Genomic DNA, 26,740 nt, shown 5'->3' on the forward strand with positions numbered 1-26,740 from the left:
AGACCCGGGGTCATGTGCGTTTTCTTGCCCCTGGGTCAAGCCATTTGGACCCCATGTTTCTGTGACTGTCTTTTTTGCAACTTGAAAGCTCTTTGAACCTTTTCTTCAAAGGAATTACCTAGTTATTTTTCAAAGATGGATTATAGCCCTTTGCATTGCCTCATATAATAGTTTTCCTTCTTTGAAATAATTCGATTTAAATGCATTTACTTAAGCCAGGTCCGCCATGTTTCAAATAAACTAGAGCTAACTGGGGGTAAGATCTGATTTAATCAAGATTTTTTTTTTTTCCCCTTTCAGAAAAAGCAGTCTGATGTTTGATGGTTTAGAACGGTTTTTCACTTTGGTGTCCCACAGCAGGGTTCCCTGGGACCTTTTGTGAGATTCGTTTTGTGGCTCTCCGAAAACTGAGGCTAGTGGGCTTCTCTATTTACCAGATCTAATTGGGGCAGACCTGGGTGACACCCCAGGAGGCAGACCTCTCTCTAGTTTCACCGTTCTAATTATAGGCGCGTGTGTAACATTTTAATAATTACCCTTATGGGTGTGAAAAGGACCGGTTATTTCTCTATGATATATTTTAAAGGAAACCCTTCCAGCGAGGTCAACCTTAAGTCATTTAAAATGCAGATCTCTCCTCCCTGCACCAGATCAGCCACTAATTTACCTTTTTGAAACTGCTTGTGACGAGGCAAGGCGCTGTGTTCTCCAGCTTGCCTGGGAGCAGACCGAGGGTAGGGGGGAGCTGAGGGGGGTAGGTAGGAGGGTCGGGGGTGACCTGGTCTCTTATCTTGCCTTGCCCTCTTGGTGTCCCACAGTTCTTCCCAGACCCCAGTGGGGGGAGGCGCGGTGGAGGGGGAGACCTGAATGAGGCGGTCCTTTGCTGGGAATGGCACCCCGCTGAGATTAGACAACCGAGTCTTTTGATTTAATGTCAGAAATCTAGAGAGAAACTTTACGGGACTCCTAAGAGATCGGGCCTCTAACATGACTGCGAAACTTCCCTTAAAATGTTGCCCCCCAAACAATGTAATCTTTATTGCATGGTGCTCTTTCTGCATTTGTTGTTTTATTAAAATTCCTTTAGGGTGATTTGCAGATTTAAACACTTAAGCAACCATCCAATTTCAAGCACGCTATGATTTTTCCTCTTATGAAAAGATTTGCCTTTCCAATTTTTTCCCGTGTAGGCGATACCTCACGGTCTGAGAGGTCTGAGAACAGGTGCCCTCAGATCCTTTGGCACAGAGCTCTCCCCTTGAGATGGTGAACTGGGGACCCCGTGGCTCCTATAGGGGCCTTTTTGGGCAGGTTATGTGGGACCTACTGGTATGGACTGGGGCAGGGAGGGTCGGAGAGGAGAAGGAAGTGGGGGCTGGGTGGAGGTGTAGTGGGGAGTGTAGGGAGCAAAGGGAAATCATAAGAAAAAAAACATGAAATCATAAAAACCGGAAACAAAGGAAGAGTTAACTGTGTCCACAAGCAGCATCCCTGGGTGGTTTGCCAGTCCCCGGGGTAGGTTCTGGTTCTCCGTCTCCAAGCCTGGAGCCTTGAAGAGTTTTCGGCACTCTGCCTGGTGGGGGTTCTTTTTAGGAATGCTCCTTCATGACACAGACTTAGCCAGCGACTGTGGGGAGAATTTCTAGTGGTGCCTCTTGACCCAGGGTGTGAGTCACTTTGTGGACTTAAAAGAGTCCCTTTGCGCCCTGTCCCGTCTTCCTCTGTTCCTGAACCTTCCGGAGCGGTTAGAGCACTCATGCGTGTGCAGGTGGTGGCCCATCAGTCAAGGAGAAAACACAGTTGTGAAAGCAGGTATAAATCCTACTGGTTGAGGAAAAAAGACAGGGGTTTTGTTCAAGACACATGGAGCCAGTCTCTGGCCACTGAACCCTGTGGGTAGAGTCTCCTGTTTGGGGGACGAGAACCGTAATATTCACGTTGAAGTTCAAAGGTGAAGCCATGATCTGAATTCTGGGAGTCAGCAAAGATTGAGGAAAGATGTCAGATGAGGACAGGACACTGACATTGTTGATCACCTGTCAGTTGCCATATCCTGAGGATCAAAAAAGTAAACACGAAAGAAAAGCTTTGGAGGCATCGGGCTCTTCTTGGCTTTTCCCATTTGCTTCATCATCCGAGAACAAGGCAACACTAGGAGGTCGCTTAGCTGTCTCCTGGCATTAGCGTCCCAGCCAACACTCAGCGTCGTCTAAATCGTCGGGGGTATGGTTTTCCCTCTTCCAATCCCCACGTAGGGCTACGTGCGTCGGGAGCATTTTCCAACGACTTGCATAACAGGAAACATGGAGCTGGAAAAGAGTCAAGTCTACATGGGGGGGATCGCATGACACCCAGGGTGACGCTGACCCAGCCAGAGAAAACGGATCTTCCGTCTGCGTTTCGCACGTGGCCCCTTGAAAGCCAGATTGCTGACTCCGAGGCCTCCGCACGTCCTCTCTTCTTGCCTTTAGTCCTAGAAAGCGAAGCCTCCCTTTTTTTCCTAGATGACTCATTTGCAAGGCTTGATGAAAATATGTTTTGGTGCAACATCGTGTTAGCTCGAGCTGGATCTTACAGTGAGGCCTGATGTCAGATGTTTCTAGGCTTGAGACCCGCATCCAGAGGTTATGGTCTGCAGCTGCCGGTGTTCCTTTGGGATCCTGACTGATGTGACAGCCCGAGAGAATGTTTCCTTTCCTGCTGCCTTCTGGTTGTTGGGTTTTGTTGTTGTTGTTGTTGTTGGTTTGTTTTTGTTTTTTTTTGTTTGTTTTGTGGGTTTTTTGTTTGTTTGTTCTTTGTTTGCTTGTTTTGTTTTTGTTTTTTTCCTTCCGTCTTCTGTTTCACAGTTTTCTAACTCAGAGGCGGTTTTGTCTTCCCCTCTTTGCAGACTTTGGTTTGAGCAACTGTGCGGGGATCCTGGGCCACTCCGACCCGTTCAGCACGCAGTGCGGCAGCCCGGCCTACGCCGCGCCTGAACTTCTCGCCCGGAAGAAATACGGCCCTAAAATCGATGTCTGGTCCATGTGAGTTATGGACAGTGCCCTTCTGCCGCGTCTGCTCTCCCTTTCTTACAAAATAACCTCTGAGTATTCGATAAGAAGGGTGTTGTGTTACCTGCTCTGGGACAGATATCCAGCGATTCCTGGGGCCTGGCTTCCCACCTCTGTGCCTTCTGGTTGGTTCTGCACAGACCACCAGAGAGGCTTTTGCCAAAATTCATTCCGTTGCTGGGGAGACAAGAAAACAGGGTTCTGAGCTCCCAGAATTCATGTTCTGGTTTCAGGAGTCACTCCTGTGGTTCCCTTGCTTTAAAATCATCTCGAGGCTTTCCAGGGGTTCCAGAAAGCAGGCTGCCTGTGCCTCCCATCCAACCCTCCACTCACGAGTCCTCAGGCACGCTGGCCTTTGTTTCATCTCTCCCACGTCTGGGCTTTGCACCTGCTAGGCCCCGGGTCTGGAATGCCATTTCCCGGATCTTCAGGTGGCCTGTCCATTCCCACGTTCTGGTTTTAATCCAGTGTCCCCTCCCCTCCCGCACAGAATGCATCGCTGAGTTCCCTGTGAGAAAGGCCCCCACGATGCTGTCTCCTCACCCTTGCAAAGCCCTTGCTAGCACCCATGGCGGCCTGGCATTTTATGGTTTGTGAATCCATTTAGTGTCTGTCTCCCCAGTCGGGAAACGATGCTGCGTGAGCATGGGGACCTGATGGGTCTGCTCTGCCGGTGTCCCGCACAGCGTGGGCCTCCTGGGGCAAACTCAGTCACCGCCGAAGGGATGAGTCAGGGGTTGCTGTGGCGTTGCTGAGTCCGGGTCCCCATGGTTCCCATGGTCCCCACGCCGAGTGAGCCCCTCAGCATCAGGTGTGCATGGTACAGGGAGCCGAGCAGAATCCTGGATTCCGGGGTGGGGATCAAGTTCCTCACCGAGGGGAGACGGGCTGCAGACAGAAGGGGGCTCCTGATTAAGGAAGCTGATGATGAGGGCGGCTTGTTTGAACCCAGAGTATGTGGATCCCGTACATTTCTGGAATTCCCCTACTTCTCTCCCTTCTTGCTACCCGTCCCGTCCAGTTTGGAGAAAAGGGAACCTTTGCCCCATGCGTGGTATATGGCACTTAATCCTCATGGTAACCCAGCGAAGCTGTTACTCTCTGCTCTCCCCATTTTATGGAAGAAGAAACCCATCGCAAGAGCCAAAAGTAAAATTTCTTAAGGTCACGGGGCTACTAAGCGGTGGAGCTGGGGATTGAACCAGGCAGACTCCGGGGAGGGGGTCCTGGGTGGGGGGGCTGCTGGAATGGGTGGGAGTGGGGACAGGAAGTCCTGGCAGAGGAAGCCTTCTCCTTGAGGTGCCCTGGGTTGTTTGGTCAGCATTGGTGACTCACAGGCTCTTTATTCTGGGCCCAGAAGGGCCTCAGAATCCTTCTTAGCACAATGTCAGAAAGCACTGCCAAGGGATCAGAGTTGACCCTTGAGGTGAAATCCATTCTTGTCGCTTTCAATGCTGAAGAACTCTCACGCGTGTCTGGCGCATGTAGATATTTATTAAGGGAGGAATATACACGTTAGAGTCTGTAATCACCTTCTCTCCTTAACAGTCGGGGAACTCACTTACGCTAAATGGAGAGCTATACCAGGGACCATTGGTGCACAAAAAATAAAATTAAAATAAAAAGGCTATGGAGCACAGGGAGCCTGAAAGGCCAAGAGGTTCCGAGGCGTGATGTAACAGGTGGGTGGGCGGCATAACGGTCACGGGAATGAGAAGCGGCAGCCGCAGAGCCGGTGACAGTGTCCTCCTCAGCCCTGCTCTCCCTGGGATGGAAGGATAGGTGTCAGCACAAGTTGTCATGGTGACGAGGCTCAGCCTACAAAGGGGGACCTTTCCGCTCTGTGACTTGCAAAGCAGGCAGCTCCTCACTGTCTAGAAGCGTTGGTAGAGGGAAGGAGCCTCATGGATTGTCAGAGCCTCAGGGAAGCTCCTGGGCACGTTTCACTGGCGTGGAACCTCTCGTCCCCTCGTGCTGACTGTAGGATGAGAAGAAGCCGACTCTCCTGTCTGGGGAAATCCAAGGGGCAGTGAAAGGCACCAGCTGTAAAAGGCAGCACGGGGTGAGGGTCCAGTGTGAGCTCAGGCTTCGTTCCTCCCCCTCCTGCCAAGTCCTTGGACTTGGGAAAGAAATCCACATTTAGGGACCCCAGGGGCTCTATTTCTCAGTTTTTGGGACCCCATAATTCAAAGAAAGGGGCCTGGTCTCCTGCCACCCCTTGTGTCCCCCTCCGTCCGCCAGAAGCAGTGATTCCATGGGGAACGTGGCATTAGAGGAGGGAGGGTGGAGGGGAAGCTGCGGGAGGGATGGGGGTGCCCCGGAACGCTCGCTCCCCTCCCCCACGCTGGCTTGTGTCACCATTGGGCTGTCTGGAGCTGCTGGATGTTTCTTCACTCACCTCTCACTTGGTTGCCTCCCCTGCTCCCCCTCCCCCCAGCCCCCGCCAAAAAGGTGATATGCAGCTTCAGGTCTTTTGAAAAGCTCCTATCAGGCCTCATTATTGGTCTTGGTGTCAGAGATTGATGTGTGGGGAAGTCTTTGACAGAAAGTAACATGCCATATACACCTTGGTCTTTCGTTGATTGTGGCATAGCTCTGGAGGCTGCGGGGGGGAATCCCAGGTAGACCAGAGACTCCGTGTGCTGGTACCCTGCGGTGGGGAGTTGTGGTAGGAGAGTCTCTCCCTATTTAGCCGAGAAGGACTCTGCTTTATTCTTATGAACAAGGTTTCCCTGGAGGAAGTCTTGGTTAGCTGACCCTGGAATGTTCTCTAGGGGATGAGGCCACAGGACCCATGCCTAATTCACAGGGATGGCACCAGTGAGGCCCCTTTTAGAAGCTGTTGATAAAGCTTAAAAAACAAAAAGAAGCCACGCGAGCCAGAGATAGCTTACCAGCAGTTTGTTCATTTGGCAAATACGGGTTGAGCCGGGCACTGTGCCGAATTCTGAGTGCACAACGGGGAGTAAAACAGCCAAACAGCCTTGGTCAGTCTCTGCTCTCATAAAGGTCATTATTAATGCTCATGTCCTTTGGACGGAGTGGTAGGCCGTGCTCCAGGGGCTTTACAAGTATTAACTTATCTCATCTGCCTAACAACCCTTCAAGGGAGTGCTCTGTGATCCCACTTTACAGATAAGGAAACTGAGGCCCAAGGAGTCTTGGGCTCTCAGGCAAGTGGCACTGATAGTGGGTATAGAGCCAGGATTTGACCAAGCTGGCTTGACGCTAGCGTTGGCCTTAAATGGTCACTTTTCACTGCTTCTACTTCTACTACATTGTGCTTTCTCTCCTGGGGTTTACGTTCTGGTGGGGCAGACAGACGGTTTTTAAACAAGCTATAAGCTGGGTGTGGGAATGGCTGTGGAGGAGGCAGGTGGGATACAGCAAAGAAGAATGGGGGTGGCCTCCAGGGGAGGAGACCTCAAAGCCAGATCCTTAGGATGAGTAGAACTGAATTCTGGGGAGAGGGAGGTGTCAGGGAGAAAGGCCCAGGGCACAGGGAACAGGATGTGGCAAGGCTGGGTGGGGGTGGGGAGGGGAGGTGTAGGAAGGGGGTTGGGTTTTGCCTAAAGGTCGTGAGAAGCCACTGGAAGATTATAAGCAGGTGGGTAACAACATGTTACGGACTGAATTGGGTTCTCCTCCCAAAAGATATGCCAGAGTCCTAACCCCCAGTGTCTCAGAATGTGATGCTATTTAGAGAGAAGGTCTTTATAAGGGTAACCCAGTGAACACGTGGTCATAAAATCCAGTCTGACAGATGTCTTTATAAAGGGGGAAATTGGGACACAAGAGAGTCACAGGGGGACGCCATAATGCTGCATCTCCAAGCTGAGAAATACCAGATTGCCAGAAACCACCAGAAGCTCTGGGAGCAGCATGGAACAGGTTCTCCCTCCTGGCCCTCAGAAAATACCAACCATGCTGACTCTCTCGGCTTAGACTTCAAGCCTCCAGAACTGTAAGAAAATCAATTTCTGTTGTTTAAGCTCTGAAATCTTGGGAAAGGCCAAAAGTAAACTGATGAGTCAAAACTCACCACTCCAGATCTCAAGAGCCATTCTCCTTCCCAGGAAGTAGGAAGTGATTCCTGTACTGAATCAAGTTCACTAACAGACGAATGAAGTAGACCAACGGGATTCTTGGTCATCCCTTACCCAGCCGAGTGGAAGCCCCCATCAGCCACCCAGCTGAGAGCCCCATGTGGTTCGACTGTAAATCCAAATTCTCAAGCATTGCTGCTACCCATAGGTAAGAAGTTACTGGATGTATGAAAACCAGAAACAAAGAAGACCAAAAAATATGCAGAATTTCATTCACGTGATGGTGGAAGGTTCCCCCAGGAGTAAGAGAGGGCAAGCCCTAGTGCATGGACAATTTTCGAGAAGCGTCTGTGTCATATTTACTAACCTTTCAGTGGGCAAAGCAGGTTGCGTGGCCAACCTGGAATCAAGGGGAGAGAGAGAAGCTTCCACCCTGTGATGCGGGGAGTGGTACGGAATGTGTGGGATTTGGGTTTTTGTTTTGTTTTGCAATCGAACACACTTATGGATTGCTATGGACTGAACTGTAGGCCCCCCCCCAAATCCATACATTGAAGCCCTAATTCCCCAGAATTAGGAATTGAAGTGGAGCCTTTGTGAGGTCATGAGGGCGGAGTGCCCATAATGGGTTAAGGGTCCTTAGAAGGGAGAGTCCAGAGAGCTTGTTTGCTCTCCGACAGTGAGGACAAAGCAAGAAGGTGACTATCTGCACACCAGGAAGAGAGCCCACCACAGCCCTGCCATGTTGGCTCCAGGCTCCGGAACTGTGAGAAAATGTCTCTTGGTTGAGGCACCCCATCTGTTGTATTTTGTCATGATGGCCTGGGGCCACTAACACACGTACTTACCTACTTGCATTACCTGTAAACAATTCTGGCTTTTCAGGGGGCCCAGCTGCGTAGCTGGGTGAGTTCAAGAAGCCATCAGAGGCGAGTTTAATCTGCATCTGAGGCATAAAGTGGAGTTTGCCAGGTGGAGGAGAGGAGAGGAAGATTTCCAGGCGGAGGGAACAGCATATGCAGAGGCTTGAACGTATGAAAACCTGATTACAATCATTCTTGATCCTGGAGAAAATGAAAAACTTCAGAACCTTCTTTAAGAGATTAATTTTCCACTGCTTTGGGGTGTTGTGTCTGAGATACTGGTTGGGTTTCTGTTTGGTGCCCACGACTTTGCTGGCAGAGTTGGAAATGGAAAACCCAAAGAGAATTTAATTTAAAAGGCCGTTTAAGAAGGAGAGTGAAAATGGAACCAATTTTCTTTCTGGGTCAGACAGTGTTATTATAAAACATCCTTTTTATCATTCTGAAACAACAGAATGAAGAATTCACTTCTCAAATCAAGAGCAAACTTCTGCCTCCCAGAGGTTTGGACTTTGACGGATGGATGGTGCCTTTCTCCAAGACGTCTGGGACTGACTTGGGAAGAAAACCAGCTTGTCACTCATGGAAATCTTCAGAAGGAGAGCTCTTTCCATTAATTGGGCCCCCAGGACCCTCCTCCTCTAGTGAATCGGGCATTAACAATGTCAGTTTACTATTTTCAGTGGTCTTCATTTTCATTTATGAGTATCTTCAAATCATTCATGTCTTACCTTAATATCTCTAGTGAACTTTGAGATGTCAGACATGAAACCAAAAATGTTCATTCTGTGGTAGTGAACCATTTTTATGGTTAACTGACTTTTCCTCAGAGTGGCATATATGCTAATTGGAAAGAAAAAACACTAATGCAGATGTACTTTTTAAATGAAAAGAATAAAAATTAACTTTATTTTCAGAGCATTACAGTGCCCTTTTGAGAACTTTGGTGAATCTCTAAGAGTAAGGAAAATAGAAATTGAGAGTCCAATCCCCAAAACATTGGAAATGTTATATTGTTTCAACCAAAGCTGCTCTTTGCTCTCCTGGGAGTGCCTGGTGGGGGGTGGGAGTGGGAGGGGGCGAAGTATTTATGTGAAGACCTGTGCCCATTGGAGGGTGGTGTACAACACACCCAGACCGCCACCCCAGTCTCACTGAATCTCTTTTCACTTACTGGGAAAAATCTCTCCCCAGTGTTGTCCCTTTGGGTAGACAAGTTGGCTGAATGGGAGCCATCTTGTTGCCAGCCCTGCTCAGGCTTTTAGGCTTTAGACTCTGTTCTGTTGTTGTTGTTGTTTTAAGATTTCATTTATTTATTTGACAGAGAGAGATCACAAGTAGGCAGAGAGGCAGGTAGAGAGAGAGGGGGAAGCAGGCTCCCCTCTGAGCAGAGATCCTGATGCAGAGCTCGATCCCAAAACCCTGGGGTCATAACCTGAGCCGAATGCAGAGGCTTAACCCACTGAGCCACCCAGGTGCCCCTAGACTCTCTTTTGTAAATACTGACAGATACCACCAGCTACTGCAAGTGGTCAAATGGGGAAGAAATTGCGTTTTCTCTCCATTTATACCCCCTCAAAATGGCAGGAGAAGGAGGTAGAAACAGACCTATGACTTCTTTTGTATAGCTTAGGGCTTTTGACTTTTACCAGACAGATTTCCTTTAGCTTCTAAAATTTTTCAGTTATAAAATCTCAGGCTTTTTTTTTTTTTTCTTTTTCTTTTTCTTTCTTTCTTTTTTTTTAGCTAACCTGTGGATGTAAAATGGAAGAGGGAAAGGAGGAAGGAAAAGGGAAGAAAAATTGTTAAAATCCACAACAAATTACTTTCTTCACAGTCCATTTTAAGGAGCAGTCATGAAGTTTGAGATTTTCCAAATGGACAGATCTGTTCCCACTCTACTTTCAAGACTTTATTTTATTTTTTAATATTTATTTATTTGACAGAGAGAGAGAGAGAGAGAGTGGGGATAGCAGCAGGCAAAGGGAAAAGCAGGCTCCCTGCTCAGTGTCGGGCTCTGTACCCCGGGTGGAGTCTGCTTGGGAATCTCTCTCCCTCCCCCTCTGCCCCTCCCCGCTCGCACTCTCTACTAAATAAGTTTTAAAAATATTAAGCAGAAAAGCTATTTGTGATTCCTGGGGGCCCCATGTCTGCCACGGAGCAGTTAGAAAGCCCCTGGACCATATTTCAAAAGACACATCAGGAAATTCTGAATATGTCTTGGGACTCCTACTAATTCTGTGGGATTACAGAAGTTTATAAACTGCATTCCGCATTTTTCCCTTGGTATTCTCACATACTTCTGAAATGTCAGAGGGATGAGATTTCCCTTTATCCCAATATTAAACATGTATGAAAAGCCTGGAGGAGAGAAAGGAAGACACTCAATCTAGTTTCTTTATAAAATCTCCTGGGACGGAATGACTCTTCACGTAGATTTCCATTATTAATTTAGCAACAGGATACAATTGTATAACAATTGTAGCTTTGTATCTGTGGTTTTTAAAAGTTTAGCGATGAAGCCCATCACGTTGATCAGGCACTGAGTCTGTACCAGGCCCAGAATCCAGTACTTTCTGTGGCATAGTTCATTTGACCCTCATACAGCCTGAGAAGGAGGCACTGTTGTTACTGATGTTTTATAGAGGAGGGACCCTGGATGAGACCGTGGGGTCCTCTTTAATGACTTGTAACTGTTTATGCTGATGATAAAATTCTCCAAGCAACATTAAATTCTGGGAGTCGGTTTGGTAAAAGAATTGGTTTTTATAAAAACCACTCGCTCCATCGTGGTTGGACTCCTCTGCCTAGGGTCACCAGCACTGTCTTTAGAACAAGCATCTGTTTCCTTTATCTGGGGTCTCAGCCAGATAATGGAGAAAGGTGGTGACCGGAACGTCTTCTTTTGAAGCCATTTGGTGGCAAGGAGATGTCTCAAAGACACCTTGAAGAAAGGAACTTTCTTCTTCTTCTTCTTTTTAAATAGATTTTATTTATTTGAGAGAGAATGAGAGAGCATGAAGGGGGGAAGGGTCTGAGGGAGAAGCAGACACCCCGCCGAACAGGGAGCCCGATGTGGGACTCAATCTCAGGACTCTAGAATCATGACCCGAGCTGAAGGCAGCCGCTTACCCAACTGAGCCCCAGAAAGAAACTTTCATAAAGGCTTTGGAGTTGGTCCTCATGTTACATATTACGTTCAGGTTACATATTACATCCTTCAGTCGGATTTCCCTCCATGATGACCGTAATGTCCTGCCTCCTACAGAATGTAGCACTATTTTATTCTCCCCACCTGTGACAGGAAGATCTATGTCCCCTGAAGACAAAGGGAAATAGATAAGGTCATAGGGCAGCATTCTTCAAATTGGAGTATCGTATACTGTTCTTGAAAGGGAAGAACATTCTTGGTAACCCATGGCGTTGACTTGAGCTCTTTTTATTTAAGCTCTTTTTATTTTATATTGACTTGAGTAATTTATATTTTATTTAAGTGTTGCTTAATGTACGTGAATGTACGCTACATAAGATTAAACTCCTTTTGTGTACGGCCCTGCACAAATAAAGACCCAAAACTGATTTACAAGTTAAATATAACCAAGACTGAAAGAATCCCCAGATAGTCAAATTAGTCGGGTGCCGTGAGAATAGAATTGCTCTAAGAGGTCTGGGCATACTTCTCCTTGCTGGGCACAGGCGCTCTGAGCTGGTTGGCCCTGTGCTATGTGATCATTGGGTTCTCCCCCATCCCCCATTTTCACCCTTCTAAACCTGACTTGCCTCTGAAGCACCTGGAGGGCTTGTGACAACCCACAACTCACAACCCACAACCACGGCCGTATCCCCAGAGATTCTGGGCGGGGCCCCAGAATTTGCAGATCCAACATTTCCAGGTGATGCCGCACACATTGGGAACCCCTCCTCCCAGAGTTCATTTCTGTTCCTTTCTCATTAGTCTGTGACAATAAGAGTGCTGTATTTGGGCATTATTAGTATTAGTGTATTAGTTGTGTTATTGTGTATTAGTAAACAAATGCAAAAGCAAGCTCAGAAATCCAGTGTGTACTTGGTTCTGTGGTGGCCGTCCAACGGATATATATCGCCAAAAGAACTAAAAAATAGAAGCCCTGAAGATGTGTCCTATATACTTCAGTTTGGGAAACACTGTACCTTGGGTATTATAAAATATTTACCTGTTGGTGGGGGGAATGATATTGTGTAAGTACGAGGCTTTTCAGGTCTAGGTGTGAATATGAAGACTAAGACAAAAGTGCCCAGACGTGAGCAGGGACAGAGAGGACCGGTTTTGTTCCACAACCAAAGGAGAGAAGAGAGAGACTGTGGCTTGGTACGGGGATGCCTTCCTCATGCCTAGAGTTGTCCTGAATGGAATGAGCTGCACTGGGAAGGTTGGAAACAGCGGTCTTGACAGCGGTTCAGGGGTCCCCAACAAGAACTCTGTGGATGTTCTGGGAGGGTTTCCTGTTCTAAAAGCCACGTGTCCAGGACCTTTCTAATGCAGAAATTCTACAGCTGGGTGGGGGGGGGGTCTTCTTAGTTTTCTCTCTTGTTGGTCTCCAAGAATCCTCCCAGCCAAGATGTTTAGCTCTGGCTCAAACGTTCCCACGATGCAGCCTTGCAGGATAAATCCTCAAACGCGTTACCAGCCCTAGTGCTCCATCCCTCCGCCCCTCCTGGCGTCTTCAGTTCTGTCACCATTCCCACCATTTGGCCCGCTTTCCAGGTTTGGGGACAACTTGGTACATTTCCTTCTGATGTCTGTCACTTACTAGCCTTTCTCTCTCTGGCCTGCCCTCCCTCTCGCTCAGCCGTCAAGAGCAGCCTGCCAATTTACTGCCGCGGGCTCCTGCTCCCCGTCTGAACCCCTAAAAGCCACTTCATACCAGATGACTTCTCCGCAGGTTGTCTGGCTGTGGAACTTGTATTTGCCCAACATCTATTCCTGTCCTGGGGAGGGTATTCCACCAAACGCACAGGGAAATGCTGCCCTACGTGGCTCTGTGTATGCCTGGTTCATTCTTGTTTCCGGATCTTGTCCGCCCACTTACCATCCCCATCCCAAAGACGCAGAAGCTCACACTCAGATACTCGCCCCTTCCCCAAGAGGCCACCTGTCTTCAAGTATTCATTGAAGACCTCTTTCTCCCTTAATTGAACGCCTCTGTGGTCAGAAGCAGCAGAGTTTCTTAAACCCCCTGCATTCATCTCTGCTTGAAGAGATTGTGCTTAGTCACCTGTTGACTTGTTGACTGCCTGTTCCCACAATCCAAGATGGCGGGGCCTTGTCTGGTTCACCGCTGCCCAGCACCTCTACCACTGCCCGGGGCAGAGAGCCGGCCAGCAAGTGTCTGTCGCCTGGACATTTGTGTATCTCTCTCCTTAACTCCACTGTGGGTTGCAGAGGAGGAACTGGGTCTTAAGAGTTATGCCTGCAATTTGAGAATGGTTTCTGGCTAGAGCCCGTGGGCTCTGTACCTGCCGTCATCGGGGCACTGTAATTCAGAGGTGCCTCCTGGAATTGGGCCCCAAGGGTCTTCATTTCAATCGGTCTCATTGGATTTGTTTTCACTGGAAATCCTATTGCCTGTTTTTAAAACATAGTCCCTCGGGCCCTTTTGAATGCTTGCGACCTCTTGGTGAGGCAGTCATTTCATCCCCATCAGGAAATCTCATCAAAATGATACTGGGTTTGCACATCAGGAAAATAAAAGTCCTCCAAGAAGATGTTGCCATTGGCTTTGGATATGAGCAGTTATGCCCACTCAGAAGGTCTTCCAACCACATCTGAGCTACGGGGGCCAGGGCTCAGGGCCAAATCTCACAATGAAGAGTGGTATAAAAAATAAGAGTGGGAAGGAGACACTCCCCGCCCCCACCCCCGCCGCCCGTGGAATTCTCTAGTTACAGGCGCAAGGAACAACAGGCCAGTTTGGGGGAGGAGACTTTTGTTTTGAAGGGCTGACCGGGAACCAGGCCTGCCAGCTGGGTTGTGACTTCCCCCGCCCTGCCCCCCCCCCATGCAGGGTCTTGCCCTATATTTTTTGGTGTGCCTTCCTCCAGGCTCCACCTTGTAAGCCATCCTTGGAAGACCACATAATGGCAAGACTACTTTCCCTCATGTTAGCAAGCATGTTCACTCATGCTAACATGTTCCCAGCATGCTTCTGGTATTTTCCACAGAATTTCATCTGGACTTCCTTCCAGAAGGAAGGACATGGTTTCCCTTCCTTAGGGGGCAGCTCTAGAAGTTCCTTAGCCTCCTTTGATCTCCACAGTCCATTGTCCAAGTCTTCTCAGGCGAGCTTTTACCCATGCCTTTCGCTTTTGCTCCTTCACTGTGGCGCCGAGTTTTCTAGAAAGAAGGCCTCTTGGGGTCAGCATGAAAGTGACGGGGCTGAAACTTTGCCAAGCCCGTGCCCTATTTGTCTTCCCCTCCCAGGAGCCTCATTCTGGTCTCATGCTTTGGTGTCTCTCTCTTTAGAGGCGTGAACATGTATGCCATGTTGACCGGGACCCTACCTTTCACAGTGGAGCCTTTTAGCCTGAGGGCTTTGTACCAGAAGATGGTGGACAAGGAAATGAACCCCCTCCCCACCCAGCTCTCCGCAGGTAAGGTGCCCGCTGCCGTGGCTTCCGGGTTCCAGGACTTGTGTGCCTATCTGAGTTGGTCTGTCCATGAAACCAGTATTTACTTCACAGAAATGGTATTAGGCCTTTTCTTGGGATTAAACTATGACTCAGGGGTGGTTGAGTTTCCCATGGCTAAGCCACCCTTCGTCTCACCTTGGTCCTTTTCTTTTCCATTATAACTCTGAACCCCCAACTTCCTCCTTTCTCCTTCTGCGCAAAACACACTCATTGAAAGGATCTTGGAAAAATAATTGCAGCCTTGATTGTTTTAAATCTCATCATATTATAAGGTCGTCTTTGAAAAAAGCATTTGTAATCACATTTCTATTGTGCTTTCCTCGGTCAATTCCCTGTAAAGAAATACTGCTTTCGTTCAAGTTTGGTCTGTGATTTGTCTTGCTCTTTGAGGTTTGGAGCCTGTTTGAAAGTTTTTAAATATATGTAGTTTCAGTGACTTGATTAGACTGAATCGTCAGGTGTGTTTGGCAAATAACTCTCGAATTTCAGGTGGTTCACGTTTCAGTAAACGGGTCGCCTTGAGATTTGGTTTCAGATCCAGTAAATTAGCACAGTTCGTTCCTTTGTTTGGGTCACGATTCAGTTCAAGTTCCTGGCTTCAGGTTGGCCCTGGCGATCATTTAATTGGCTCCTTAGAATAAACAATAAACTCAGCTTCACTGAGATAAGGCATGTGACCAACCAACAATAAAAAAAAAGTAATTATTTCAACTTACAATACATGGTTTAAAATATAGCATTTTTATTTTATCACTGTTAGGTATTTTTTCTCTTGAGTTTGTAAAGCATCCATGAAGCTGACCTTGAATTTATGCTTGCCAAATGGAATTCAAGCTGAAATGTGTTCTTGTGTTTAACGACCTAATTTGGTCTGTACTTTCCCCTTGGCTAGGGAGGGTAGAATCTCTTTGTACCCTTATGCCTGGAAAAGGCAGACAGAGCTCACTTTGGATCCCATGGAGACCCTAAGGACCTGGAGAAAGGCTTCTCGTTATTTTAGTCATGATAGGCCGGGCTGTGCTGCAGTAACAAATAGCCCCCAAATCTCAGTGGCTTCAGACGACAAAGACTTATTTCTCCTTCATGCCACAGATCTGCGGAGAACTGAGTCCAGAGTTGGAGGATTCCACCCCTCCTAGTCAGTCAGGGTCCCAGCCTGCTGGAGCAGCTACCATTTCAAACATACCAGGTCCATGTGGAGGAAAAGAGAAGTCTAGATCATATCTCGTTTAGCAATTAAGTCTCCCACCAATGTGCTGTTCATAACTCCTAGCTTTGTAAAGTGTATATCACCTGGCTTCACCCTACTAAAAGGGATGGGGAAATACAACCCAACTGTGTGTCTAGGGGGCAGAAAACCGGTAACATCTGTTGAACATCGTGAGCGTGAGCCACGGGCTGTGGGAGGAGGAGCAGGTGGTTTGGCCCATGGTTCCTGGGATGGGCTGTGCAGCAGGACAAGGGCAAGTAGCTCAGCAGTCCAAGAAGTCAGTCTCCTGACTTCAGAACTGACATTGTTTGGGGTGCCTGGGTGGTGCCATCTGTTAAGTGTCCAACTCTTGGTTTTGGCTCAGGTCATGATCTCAGGGTCCTGGGATCGAGCTCCGCGTCGGGGTCCCTGCTCAGCATGGTGTCTGAGATCCTCTCTCTCTCTGCCCCTCCCTCTCGTGCTCTCGCTCTCTCAAATCAATATCTCAATCTTTAAAAGGCAAAGAACCAACACCGTTTTTTTTTTTTTTTTAAAGATTTTATTTATTTATTTGACAGACGGAGATCACAAGTAGGCAGAAAGGCAGGCAGAGAGAGAGAGAGAGGAGGAAGCAGGCTCGCCGCCAAGCAGAGAGCCCGACGCGGGGCTCGATCCCAGGACCCTGAGACCATGACCTGAGCCGAAGGCAGAGGCTTTAACCCACTGAGCCACCCAGGCGCCCCCCAACACCGTTTTAACCCCAGTAATTTTACCCAGACTTAGCAGGCTGGGCTCTGAGCGTTTTCTGATTGTGAAAATTAAATTTACCTTAAAGAAGTAAAAGCTCCACCCTGAAGGTGTCTAAAAAATAGTTCAGGGGCGCCTGGGACTTGACCCAAGCCACTGGGGCCCTGAGCTCCATGCTGGCCCTCTTATCTTGTTTACACAGTGAAGGATCCCAGTTTTGGAGATGAGCCCCTGGCCTCCTGACAACCCCCCATTTCTCCAGCCCTTTGCCTTTTACACCCTGCCGGGTTTACCCCTTCTTCCCAACCAGCCTGGCCCACCTTCATGTGGTACCATCTCATTTATATCCAGAAATACTCGCTCTCCAGCAACAAGACTATCTGAATGGCCATATGTAAGTGCTTTTCACATTATCCTTTTGTTCTCATAATAATCCTGCAAGGTAAGTACTCTTAGTCCCAGTGTATCAGTGAGGAAACTGAGTCTCAATGAACTTATGTAGCTTCTCTGTTTTTGATTTTATGTCTGCTCAACTCCCAAACCTGGGTTTTCCTCCTAGACTGGGCTGCCTCTCTCCCTTTATTTTACTGGGTATAAGATGCTTCCCTTCACCCCAGATTTGGGGGAATTATTTATTATTGCTTTTATATTCTGAGTAATGTCAGAATTGGGATGTCCAGATGTAAATATGCCAGTTTCATTAAGTCTCTCACCAACACCCTTATTTTATTTATTTTTAAAAAGATTTTATTTATTGATTTGAGAGAGAGAGAGAGAGAGAGAGAGAGAGTGCGTGTGTGCACAATTGGGGGGAGGGGCGGGGGAGAGTGGAAGAAGGGAGAGGGAGAGGGAGAAGCAGACCCCCGGCTGAGCAGGGAGCCCAATGCAGAGCTCATCCCAGCACCTGGGATCATGACCTGAGCCAAAGGCAGACGCTCAACCGACTGAGCCCACCCAGGTGCCCCTCACCAGTGCATCTTTAATTTAATGACTCTGTCACTCATATTTGCAATGATCTCTATACATCGATTGTATAGTGGTACTCTTTTTCAGATTAAGTTGGGAGCATTTTTGCCCAATTGGAAGAAAAAAGACAGCGTTACTGCTTTCATGAGTCCTTCAAGCATGTTTTCGAAGAATTGCCCCTCAGCTCCACCACGTAGCTTGGAAACTGAAGCTTCTGGGACCTTTCCAGTTCTTGCTTCTAGACAGTCTCTCTCAGCTTGTTGGCACTTGGCATATCACAGCGTCGGGAATGCCTTTCATGGCTTACATATTTTTCAGACAGCTTGTCTTTACATCTCTACATCTCAGTGATGGTGCTTCCACATTCCAGACAGTCATTTCCGAGCAGGAGAATTTTGTACCACGAAGTCAGGGAAGTGAAGCTGAAGGGGAGGTGTTCGCAGTTGCAAGGGAGATCTCTGAGAAGCCAGCGCCAACGGAGATCTCTGAGAAGGTCCAACAAGTCATATAACTTGTTGCTTTTGCCTTGGAGTTGGTAGGGAAGGAGCCTCGAGTGGGGACGGGACTCCACTCGTGTCTGACGGGCTCCCCTTCTACAGAAGGTCCCGTGTCTGTGTTTGTGGCTTCTAGCCCTTTTCCTAGGCACGGTGTCAAGGTGTTCACACACACTGGTCCAGACCATGGAAAGCAGACGCCTCCCGGAGGAAAGTAGGTTTTGCACCAGAGAAGTGTGTGTTGCATGTGATATGGGGCTCAGAGAGAGAGCTTTCTGTGTGGGTTATTCCTACCCTGGGGCATGAGTGGAGACCCCAGTGACTAGTTTAGAAGAGTGGAGAGCAATGAGAGGCTGTGCCTGCCATGGCTTTCCAGGACAGTGGAGAATTTTAATCCCTCTTGCTCATGAAACATTGGGATTTTCAAGATCATTAAGACAAACTTTGGAGAACTCTCCTGATATTTTCAGAGTCCTTTTTGGATAGGAACGCAATGTTGGTGATGTCCAAAGAAATAAAAGTCATCAGTAGAGATCAGAACTAAAATTACTTGTGCTCATCAGCAATTTGCGAAGATGGCGAGCGTGTGGTTCTGAAAATAGAACAGAAACACACATCCAGTCTGTTCTTAGCATTTCTGGTTAATCATACTCTGAAAAAGCCTGGCGGTAGCCTTGTTGTACAGGTCCTTTGAGGGTAAGCTACAGAGATGTCTCAGAAACGTTGTGAACTCGCAGCCTCCACATTTCAATTGAGGAAGCCCACATCTTTTTTTGTTTGACCCATAGACAGCCTTGATCAGGCATCCAGATGACTCTTGCAACGTTGGGGAGTCGAGAGAAGGGAGATAGAGGTTCTGGAAAGAGGAACTTTTTTTTTCTTTTTTTTAAAGAGATCTTGTTTTTCATACCACTGAAGAATATTTTAGGAAAGTTTTATTTGGAGACCCCACTATAAAACTCAGAGTATTAAATGTACCTCATGTGCGAGCTGGTGTCTGCACTTATATTTTTACCCACGCCGTTCTTAATGAGAAACGACCTTCTGGTGACCACACCAACTGGATGGGAGCCCACTGGGGGTTTACCGGTGGCATGACCAAGTAAAATTTCTTTCTTTCTTTCTTTCTTTCTTTCTTTCTTTCTTTCTTTCTTTTTAAGGTTTTATTTATTTATTTGTCAGAGAGAGCGGGAGAATGCACAGAAGCAGGGGAGTGGCAGGCAGCGGGAGAAGCCAATTAGGACTGTGTTCTGGAGTCTATTACTTGGTATACTGGAAATTGAATATTATGGACAAAGCTACGTAAAAGGATATTTTTTATAGTGTCAAGATGATATGACCATGCTCCGTAAAAGAAGGAGCATAGAATGAAAAGAAAATAGTAGCCCCACAACTCAAGCAAAACAGACCATCTTCATTTGGAAGTAATCCCTGGCATTTTACCCGTATGTGTTCATGTGTATTCTGCTAGCAGTCTGGGAGCCTGTGACCTTCCTGTGAATTATACACATGTTTTCCAACGTCATGCCATTGTCCCACATTGTTATAATCTTCAAGGATGCAAATACCTACTTAGAGATGAACCAGCTTCCTATCCTTAGTGCCCGGGTGGACAGCAAGTGCTCTGTTAAAAACTCATCTAATGAAAAGAGACCCAGGGCTTTTGAAAATCATTTTCGCCTGGGATGGAAAGGAAAGGGGGCTGGGAGGATCATATAGTTTGTCAGTTGCTTCTCATACTCTTTCCTTACATACCACGCTCATGTGACCACAGCCAACTTTGGTCAGCTGCAAAATAAGGACAACCCTAAATGGTGTACATTTTGCCCAAGCAGCCCCTTCATTTTGAGGGAAAGCACAAAAGGAAAGGGCCCATCAAGTAGACATGGGTTTACTGGAACTTTGTACACAAACGAGGCGTATGAAACTTGGGGGACTGTTACAGAGTTTCCTTACACTTTCCCTCAACCTGGCTCTCTGATCGGGTTGGCTTTGTGGGCTCTGGCTGGTCTGGGCACCGTGTTGTCCGTTCAGAGTCTGGGGAATAAGTGGGCGGCCACGTAAAATGCCTTTAAAAGAAAGGACCAGGGGCGCCTGGGGGGCTCAGCTGATTAAATGTCTGACTCTTGATTTCAGCTCAGGTCGTGATCTTGGGCTTGTGAGATGGAGCCCTGCGTCTGACTCCATGCTGGGCGTGGAGCCTGCTTAGGATTCTCTCTCCCCTTTTCCTTCTGCCCCTCCCCAACTCTTAAAAAAAAAAAAAAGACCGGAAAGCAAGCAGGACTCTCTTGGTGTCTTGAGACTGTGTGTTACATGGTGAGGGGTAAGTTAGAGGGTATAATTTAGAGTGCCTTTACCCCCTGATTCTTTTCTGAGTACTTACTCAAAAACCTACCTTGAGGACAACCATTTTCTCTTTACTTGCTTTTATCCCTTCAAGCCTGGAAATAGAACAGCTCTTGGGTTTATCTTTAGAGACGGGCTGCGAGATTGAAACACAGGCTGTCCTGGGAAGTGCAGGGCATGGGGAGACCCGAACTGGTTCTTGCTTCACCGTGTACCCTTGGACAGATATCTTAAGCTCTTTGGACTTGAGGCACCCGGAGATCCCAGGAATAGACCAGTGCCGGCTGTGACTCAGGAGAGGGGGCAGACCACCTGCCTTGAGTCTTGGGGGCATTTGCGTTCGGCCTGTAACATGGCTATGTTTGCCCAATGTCTTCCCAGGTGCCATCAACTTCCTGCGTTCTCTCCTGGAACCAGATCCTGTGAAGAGACCCAATATCCAGCAAGCACTGGCGAACCGCTGGCTTAATGAGAATTACACGGGCAAAGTGCCGTGTAACGTCACCTATCCCAACAGGTAACCAAGTACACACAGAGTGGACCCCTTCTCAGGCCGGCTGGGGCTGCCTTAGGAGCCCCAAATCCTTCTAGACAGGAAGTGGTAGGTGATTTAAGGAAAAGCTGTGTTTTCTCGTGGCAGCCCACCCCCCCACTCCGTGCCCGCATACCCTCAGCACACGAGAGGAAGTGTAGATGGGGCCATTCCATGTGGTTGTGCCGAGTGTGCCGGCTTGGGACACCCAGCAGGGGTGGGTGGAGACCAGAATCTGTGCCACAGTCCCCTTGTCAGACTTGCCCTGGCAACTTGCATCTTCAGAGTGGCCCCTCTTTCTAATTCACACAAAGGAACCATTGAGACTAGCTGTGGCCTGAGTGAGTGAGTGTGTGTGTGTTTGAGTGCATCTGTGAGGGTATCTGGTTGTGTCTGAGTGTGTGTGAGATCCATTCCCGAGCCCTCCTGCCAGGCTCAGGCAGAATCCAGTGGGACGGTCCCTCTTCCCATTCAGACCACCCCTTGGGCCCTTCTGCTGCTGCCTCTTTGCTCCGATGTTGAGTTCCTGCTTAGAATGTTGGGGACAGGAAGAAAAGGCATTAGAAGGAGACAGTTGCTTCAGGCCATGTTTGCCTGTGAACTTCCTGTGAGGGCTTCCCCTTCGCAGCTTCCAAGAGGAGAACGCTTCAGGTGAGGCTTGCAGGCGGGGATCCACAGCGTGGAGACCCTGAGGGGCCCCTCCACACACGTCTCCACTGTTGCTGTGCTGACTACAGATTTGAAAACAAGTACAAGAAAACATTGCCTTTGCTTTCTGCCTACTCACTGGACATATTGTTAACTGCCCTGAGTGAAGGCACGAGGCCCCTCACCTTGGTTCGTTTACAGCAAACATGAAGACCACATGGGTCAAATACCTTCCAGGCCTGAGACCCGCACTCTAGGGCCTGGGCCTGGTCACTCTGGTCTGAAGCCCAGATGAGAACAAAGACTGCTGATGAAGGGGTACAGATATTTTCAAAATGTCCAGAAAGTTCTAGAAACATCCACCAAGCTGTAAGAAAGCTGTCGCACTGAGTTCTCCAAATTAGATGGGCAAGCAGGGCTCTGTCTTGGGGAGAAAGTTCCTAGAGAACTTAAGAGGCCACAGGTGGAGTCTGCCTCCTGTGCTACTGAGCCAAATTTACCCTCCCTGTGGCCGTAGATGAGGTGGTTTCACTCCATAGCGATCTAGAATTCTAGCAGTTGACTCTTGAGATGTAATGTAAGCAAAGTCTAGGTTACTTAGGTTACCAAGGGAACCTGGAAATAGATTGCTGGTTTCCAACACTACCTCCACTTGGCCCGTATCTGAAACAGACACCAGAAATATTACCTCAACGTGAGATGCAAAGCAAAGCCGAGGAGCCATGCCTCATTACCTGTGCTCGTGAAAGACGGCAGCACACAGGTGTGCTTTCCCTTAGAGGAGGGGGTGCTGGTGGCAGCCACATGAGTCATTAAGCTAATGTAATCACTGCCTAAATGAGCGTAATCAATCCACTCAGCATGGCAGCTGTTCAGAGGAAGCAGAGCTGGTATTGGAAATCCAGTCTCCCCCACTTTGTTGGCCGTATTGTCATTGACAAAGAATCATATCGTGGCGTCTCATACTATAGTTTCCCACGGGTGGTAGTCAGTATTTGTAAATTCAAACTTAAATGCAAGGATCCTCCACTGTTTTTTGCCAGGTGAGCAATTTTTTGCCTTTGGACTCTGGTCAGAAACATAAAGGCTGTCCATGAACTAGTTGGCCTGTGAAAATGGTTAAGATCATGTATATTAAAGAAAACAACCACTTGCTATTTTCTGTTTATACACGGCCCACTGCTCATTTTGTACCAGAGGCAAAATCATGTTCCATTTAAAAGTTTTAGATTTAAAGAAATTTAAAGAGATTTAAAGAAACTCTTGCAGGAGCTTGGTTTTTTAGTCTTGACTTTAAAAAATGGAAAAGGAAAAAAAAAAAAAAAAAAAGAAAGAGAAAGAAAGAAAAAAGAAAAATTAAAAAGAAACAGTGCTTTTGATAGTTATTTTTCTGGTTTGACCAGAGCACAGATAATTGGGGTCAGAGCGTGTGATCAGGGAAAGGAATACAGACTATATCTTAAAGTGTATTTTATAGCTTCCCAACAAGCCTAGCCTCAGATGTCATTATTTTAGATGTCGTTAAAATGTTTTACTTTTGGGAAAGAGCGAAAATACGGGGCTTATGTTTTATATCACTCTTCCGTAAAGCCTTCTGTTAAGTCATTTCGGCTTCCAAGTTGATCTCCAAAAGGCAAGAGGAAAGTATCTTTAAAAGTCAACTTTTTATAATAAATATTCATGCCAGCAGTCACCAGTTTGCTGTGCAGGGAGCCAGCCTCCCTGGGCTAGAAGCAGATATTTTCAGGGAGGTGACCTTGGCTGCCTTCCTCCATCGCCCTGCTAGAGCCTGGACAGTCTCCCACCATCCACTTAGCTCTGGGGGTGGGTGGGAAGGAAAGGAAGTCATTGGCTAGTGTTCTGGAACATTTTACTAGGGTCTATATCGTTCAAACATGGGGAGATAGTAAACAATTAAATAACTGATATTGCAGACTTCCAAATATACATGTTGCTTACTGAAAATGTTTAGTACTCCCAGTCAGTGGAGTCGACAGAGCTCTCCTGTTTCTGAGGACAGGAGATATGAAGGGCAGAGATGGGGTACCTGACCCTGCTTACTGCCCCCTTCTCACCTCCATCCCCCAACCTCACCCTGGAGGCATCCCTCTTCCTGATCGCTATCCCTTCCTGGGCTTGCTCTGTGTAGAGGGCGGGGTATGGGACGTGCTGCCGAGGATGGCACGGTGGTTGATTGGCCAGGGGCGGCTCATGTACCCGCGATCTGATTGGCCAGGGGTGAGGCCATGTGGCCGTGCTCTGACTGGCCAAGAACTAGGTACAGGGCCGTGGTCTGATTGGCCAGGGGCAGGGCCACGCCCACACAGGCATTGCTGGGTAGTTTCCAAAATGGAGCCTTCTGCTTTAGTAAGTGCTTTGTCAAAGTTCAATTGCATTCTTTTTAAACAAACGTTATTGTTATTATTATTATTTTTTTTTACCACTAGTCATTCCTACCCCCCTCCCATCCATTATCGAGAATTTGATTTTGTGGCCAACAAGGAGGGGAGGGCAGATTTTGTGGTTCCTTGGGTGCATTCTCTGAATGGCACTTACGTGTCTAGCGAGGGAGTGTGCAGCCATGGGTTACACCGATGTGGGGTGGAAGGTGGGCCGGCGGACCGAGGTCTGCTCTTGCCCCCCTTTTCAGCTGGTCTGTAAATTCGGCAAGTCAGTTTCCTCTTCTGTATCATTATGGACTTGTTCTGTGTGGTTTCTCGGGGTGTTATGGTCTGAGGTCCCATGAAAAGTATCCTGGGACCCTTGGCGGAAGGTTGGTGGGCTACAGAGCTCTCTGGCCGGTTGTGCTTGCCTTCTGCTCAGACTGCCCTATGTATAGCTCTCTTAAGGGATTTAGAGTGTTCTAGTTGATGATGTACCCCCGCTACCCTCGCACACGTGCTACACTCCCCAGCCTGCTTGCTTGTTCTCTGTAGCCCTTCCTCGTGTCTGTCTATTTGAAAGCTGCTGAGTGTAGAGGTTTAGCATCCAGACTCCGAGCCAGACTCTATCTGAGGGTGCGCTCCTCCTTGCCTGTGGGAGCCCGGGGCAGTGCATTTCACAGCTGCGGGCCTCAGTGTGTCCCGTCTGTAACATGGGGATCATCATAGTACCCACTCATAAGATTTTCATGAAGAATAAATGAACTAATGTCGTCTGTTTCCTACTGGAATGTTGGCTCCACGAGACAGGGACTTGTTGAAGGAATAAATAAGTGAATGAGTGGATAAGTAGATAAATGAGTAACAAGCTTTCAGTTTTAACTAGGGAGTTTATCTTCATAATACTTCTGTGAAGAAGCTCTAACTTGTCCTCCCAGAGCACCCTCCTTTACACCCGAGCCCCTATTTCCCTCTGTGAATGCGGGATCTCACACTGTTCCTTTAAACACAGTATGGTTTGGCTCGTGAATGTGCTCCTTTCCGAGCCCAGCTTACACCCAACTCAAGTGTGGGCTCTATACCTGTGTCCAATAAACACATTTTTAGAAAAGACTGCCAGATTGTAAGAAATTCGAAGCTCATTGGGAAAATTTGAATATAGTCTAGATATTAGAGAATACTAAGGATTATTACAAATTATTAAATTATTGAGTATATGGATGACATTGTGATTCTGCAGGAGATGTCCTTGGATCTTAAAGGAGCACACTGGGGTGTGTAAGAATGAAAGGTCACGATGTCTGTGACTTAAAGTGCTTGAGCACTAAATAAACAAGTAAATAAATGAAGAAAATAGGGCAAAGTGTTAACAGTGGTGTGTTCTGGTATTGGGTACACAAAGGTGATTTATAGTCTTCTTACTAACTTTCTGTCTGTGTGAAATTGTTCATAATAAAAAAGATCAAGTGAATGAATGGACAGGTGGATGGATGGACACGATTGTCCATTGGGGCCCTGGTTGGTGGGGGGGCAGTGGGTGCTCTGTGCCGCCATGTTTGTGAGCATCGCTAAGGGGGCCCTGGATCTTCTCAGTGGAGGTGGAGAGGTGACCGGTGTTCTCTTTGCTGGGCAGGATTTCCCTGGAGGACCTGAGCCCGAGCGTGGTGCTTCACATGACGGAGAAGCTGGGTTACAAGAACAGCGACGTGATCAACACTGTGCTCTCCAACCGCGCCTGCCACATCCTCGCCATCTACTTCCTTTTAAACAAGAAACTCGAGCGCTATCTGTCAGGGGTGAGTGGGGCCCTCGTGGCAATTTTCTCTGCTCTCTGTGGAAAAAGGAGCTCTTAAACCTGGAGTGTTTCTCAGTTGCTGACACTTGATCTGAGCTGTTAATTTGAACTAATGGGAGGCTGGGTTTCTGAATGTGGGATAAAGTAGTAGCAAAACCTGCTTCTCAGGTGGCTGGTGCTTTTTATCTGAGGTGTTTTTCAAACATCCTCCCACAGAGTTAACCCCCTGGGCGGCACCGGTAGACATTCAAGCCACTTTCCCCATTCAGTTTCTGTGTTGCCTTCTCTGTCTGCCTCTGGGTATCTTGGGTTCCCGTGTTAAAGGCATCGGGGACTTCTGTGGTCATAAAAGTTGGGGAGCAGTGCCTCTCAGGCATTCATCTCTAAAGCATGGTTTATGAGGAGGCCATTATTTATATGTACTTCTCTAGAAAGTAAAAAGGACTCATAAGATTTTCATGAAGAATAAATGAACTAATGTCGTCTCATTATGAACTAATGTCTCACCCCGTGAGAGTCACCCTTCATGACAGTGCTATTTAAAGTCACGTGATAGACAACCCAGTGTTCCGCAAAACTCTGCTAAACAATAGGCTTTGAAACCTTTTGTGAGGTTTCTGTATTAGGGCTAAAGACGATAATCTGCCTAGAACTGGGGAGATGATATTCCCCTGCCATGGCAGAAAGGACCACGCGATAATGCCCAGAAGACAAGACGGTCAGAGTGTATCTCTTCAGCAAACAGATTTGGGAGATGTCTAGAAAACATTGCTGGATCAACGAAGAAGCTCATTGGGAGGTTTGTCAGACAGTTGGCTGAGACTGCAGATGTTTCTAAGCTGACTCAGCTTGGGGAATTTGCTAGACTTTGCTCCAGCGGGAAATTATCCACAGAAGTACTTCTTGGGTGAACCACCAAAGGAGAGATGTACACAAGGGGAAGCATTCTCAACAGTGAAAGGCTTTTAAAAATAAGAACAGGGTTTTATGGAGGGGAAGAAAACATGCTTTGTG

At 47.7% G+C, this 26,740-nt stretch overlaps 1 protein-coding gene across 1 annotated transcript in view; it reads left to right on the forward strand.

Moving 5' to 3' along the window:
• Nucleotides 1-26,740, forward strand: part of LOC111155709 (hormonally up-regulated Neu-associated kinase) — a 98,754-nt gene that overhangs the window by 54,025 nt on the left and 17,989 nt on the right. Inside the window, exons 4-7 of the mRNA XM_022516029.1 lie at nt 2,888-3,023; nt 14,462-14,589; nt 20,752-20,887; nt 25,565-25,727. Coding sequence (XP_022371737.1) covers nt 2,888-3,023; nt 14,462-14,589; nt 20,752-20,887; nt 25,565-25,727 — 563 coding nt within the window. The remainder of the gene's footprint in view (nt 1-2,887; nt 3,024-14,461; nt 14,590-20,751; nt 20,888-25,564; nt 25,728-26,740) is intronic.

This window comes from Enhydra lutris, unplaced genomic scaffold (assembly GCF_002288905.1).
Source record: "Enhydra lutris kenyoni isolate GAN:26980312 unplaced genomic scaffold, ASM228890v2 scaffoldscaffold43, whole genome shotgun sequence".
NCBI classification, from domain to species: domain Eukaryota; kingdom Metazoa; phylum Chordata; class Mammalia; order Carnivora; family Mustelidae; genus Enhydra; species Enhydra lutris.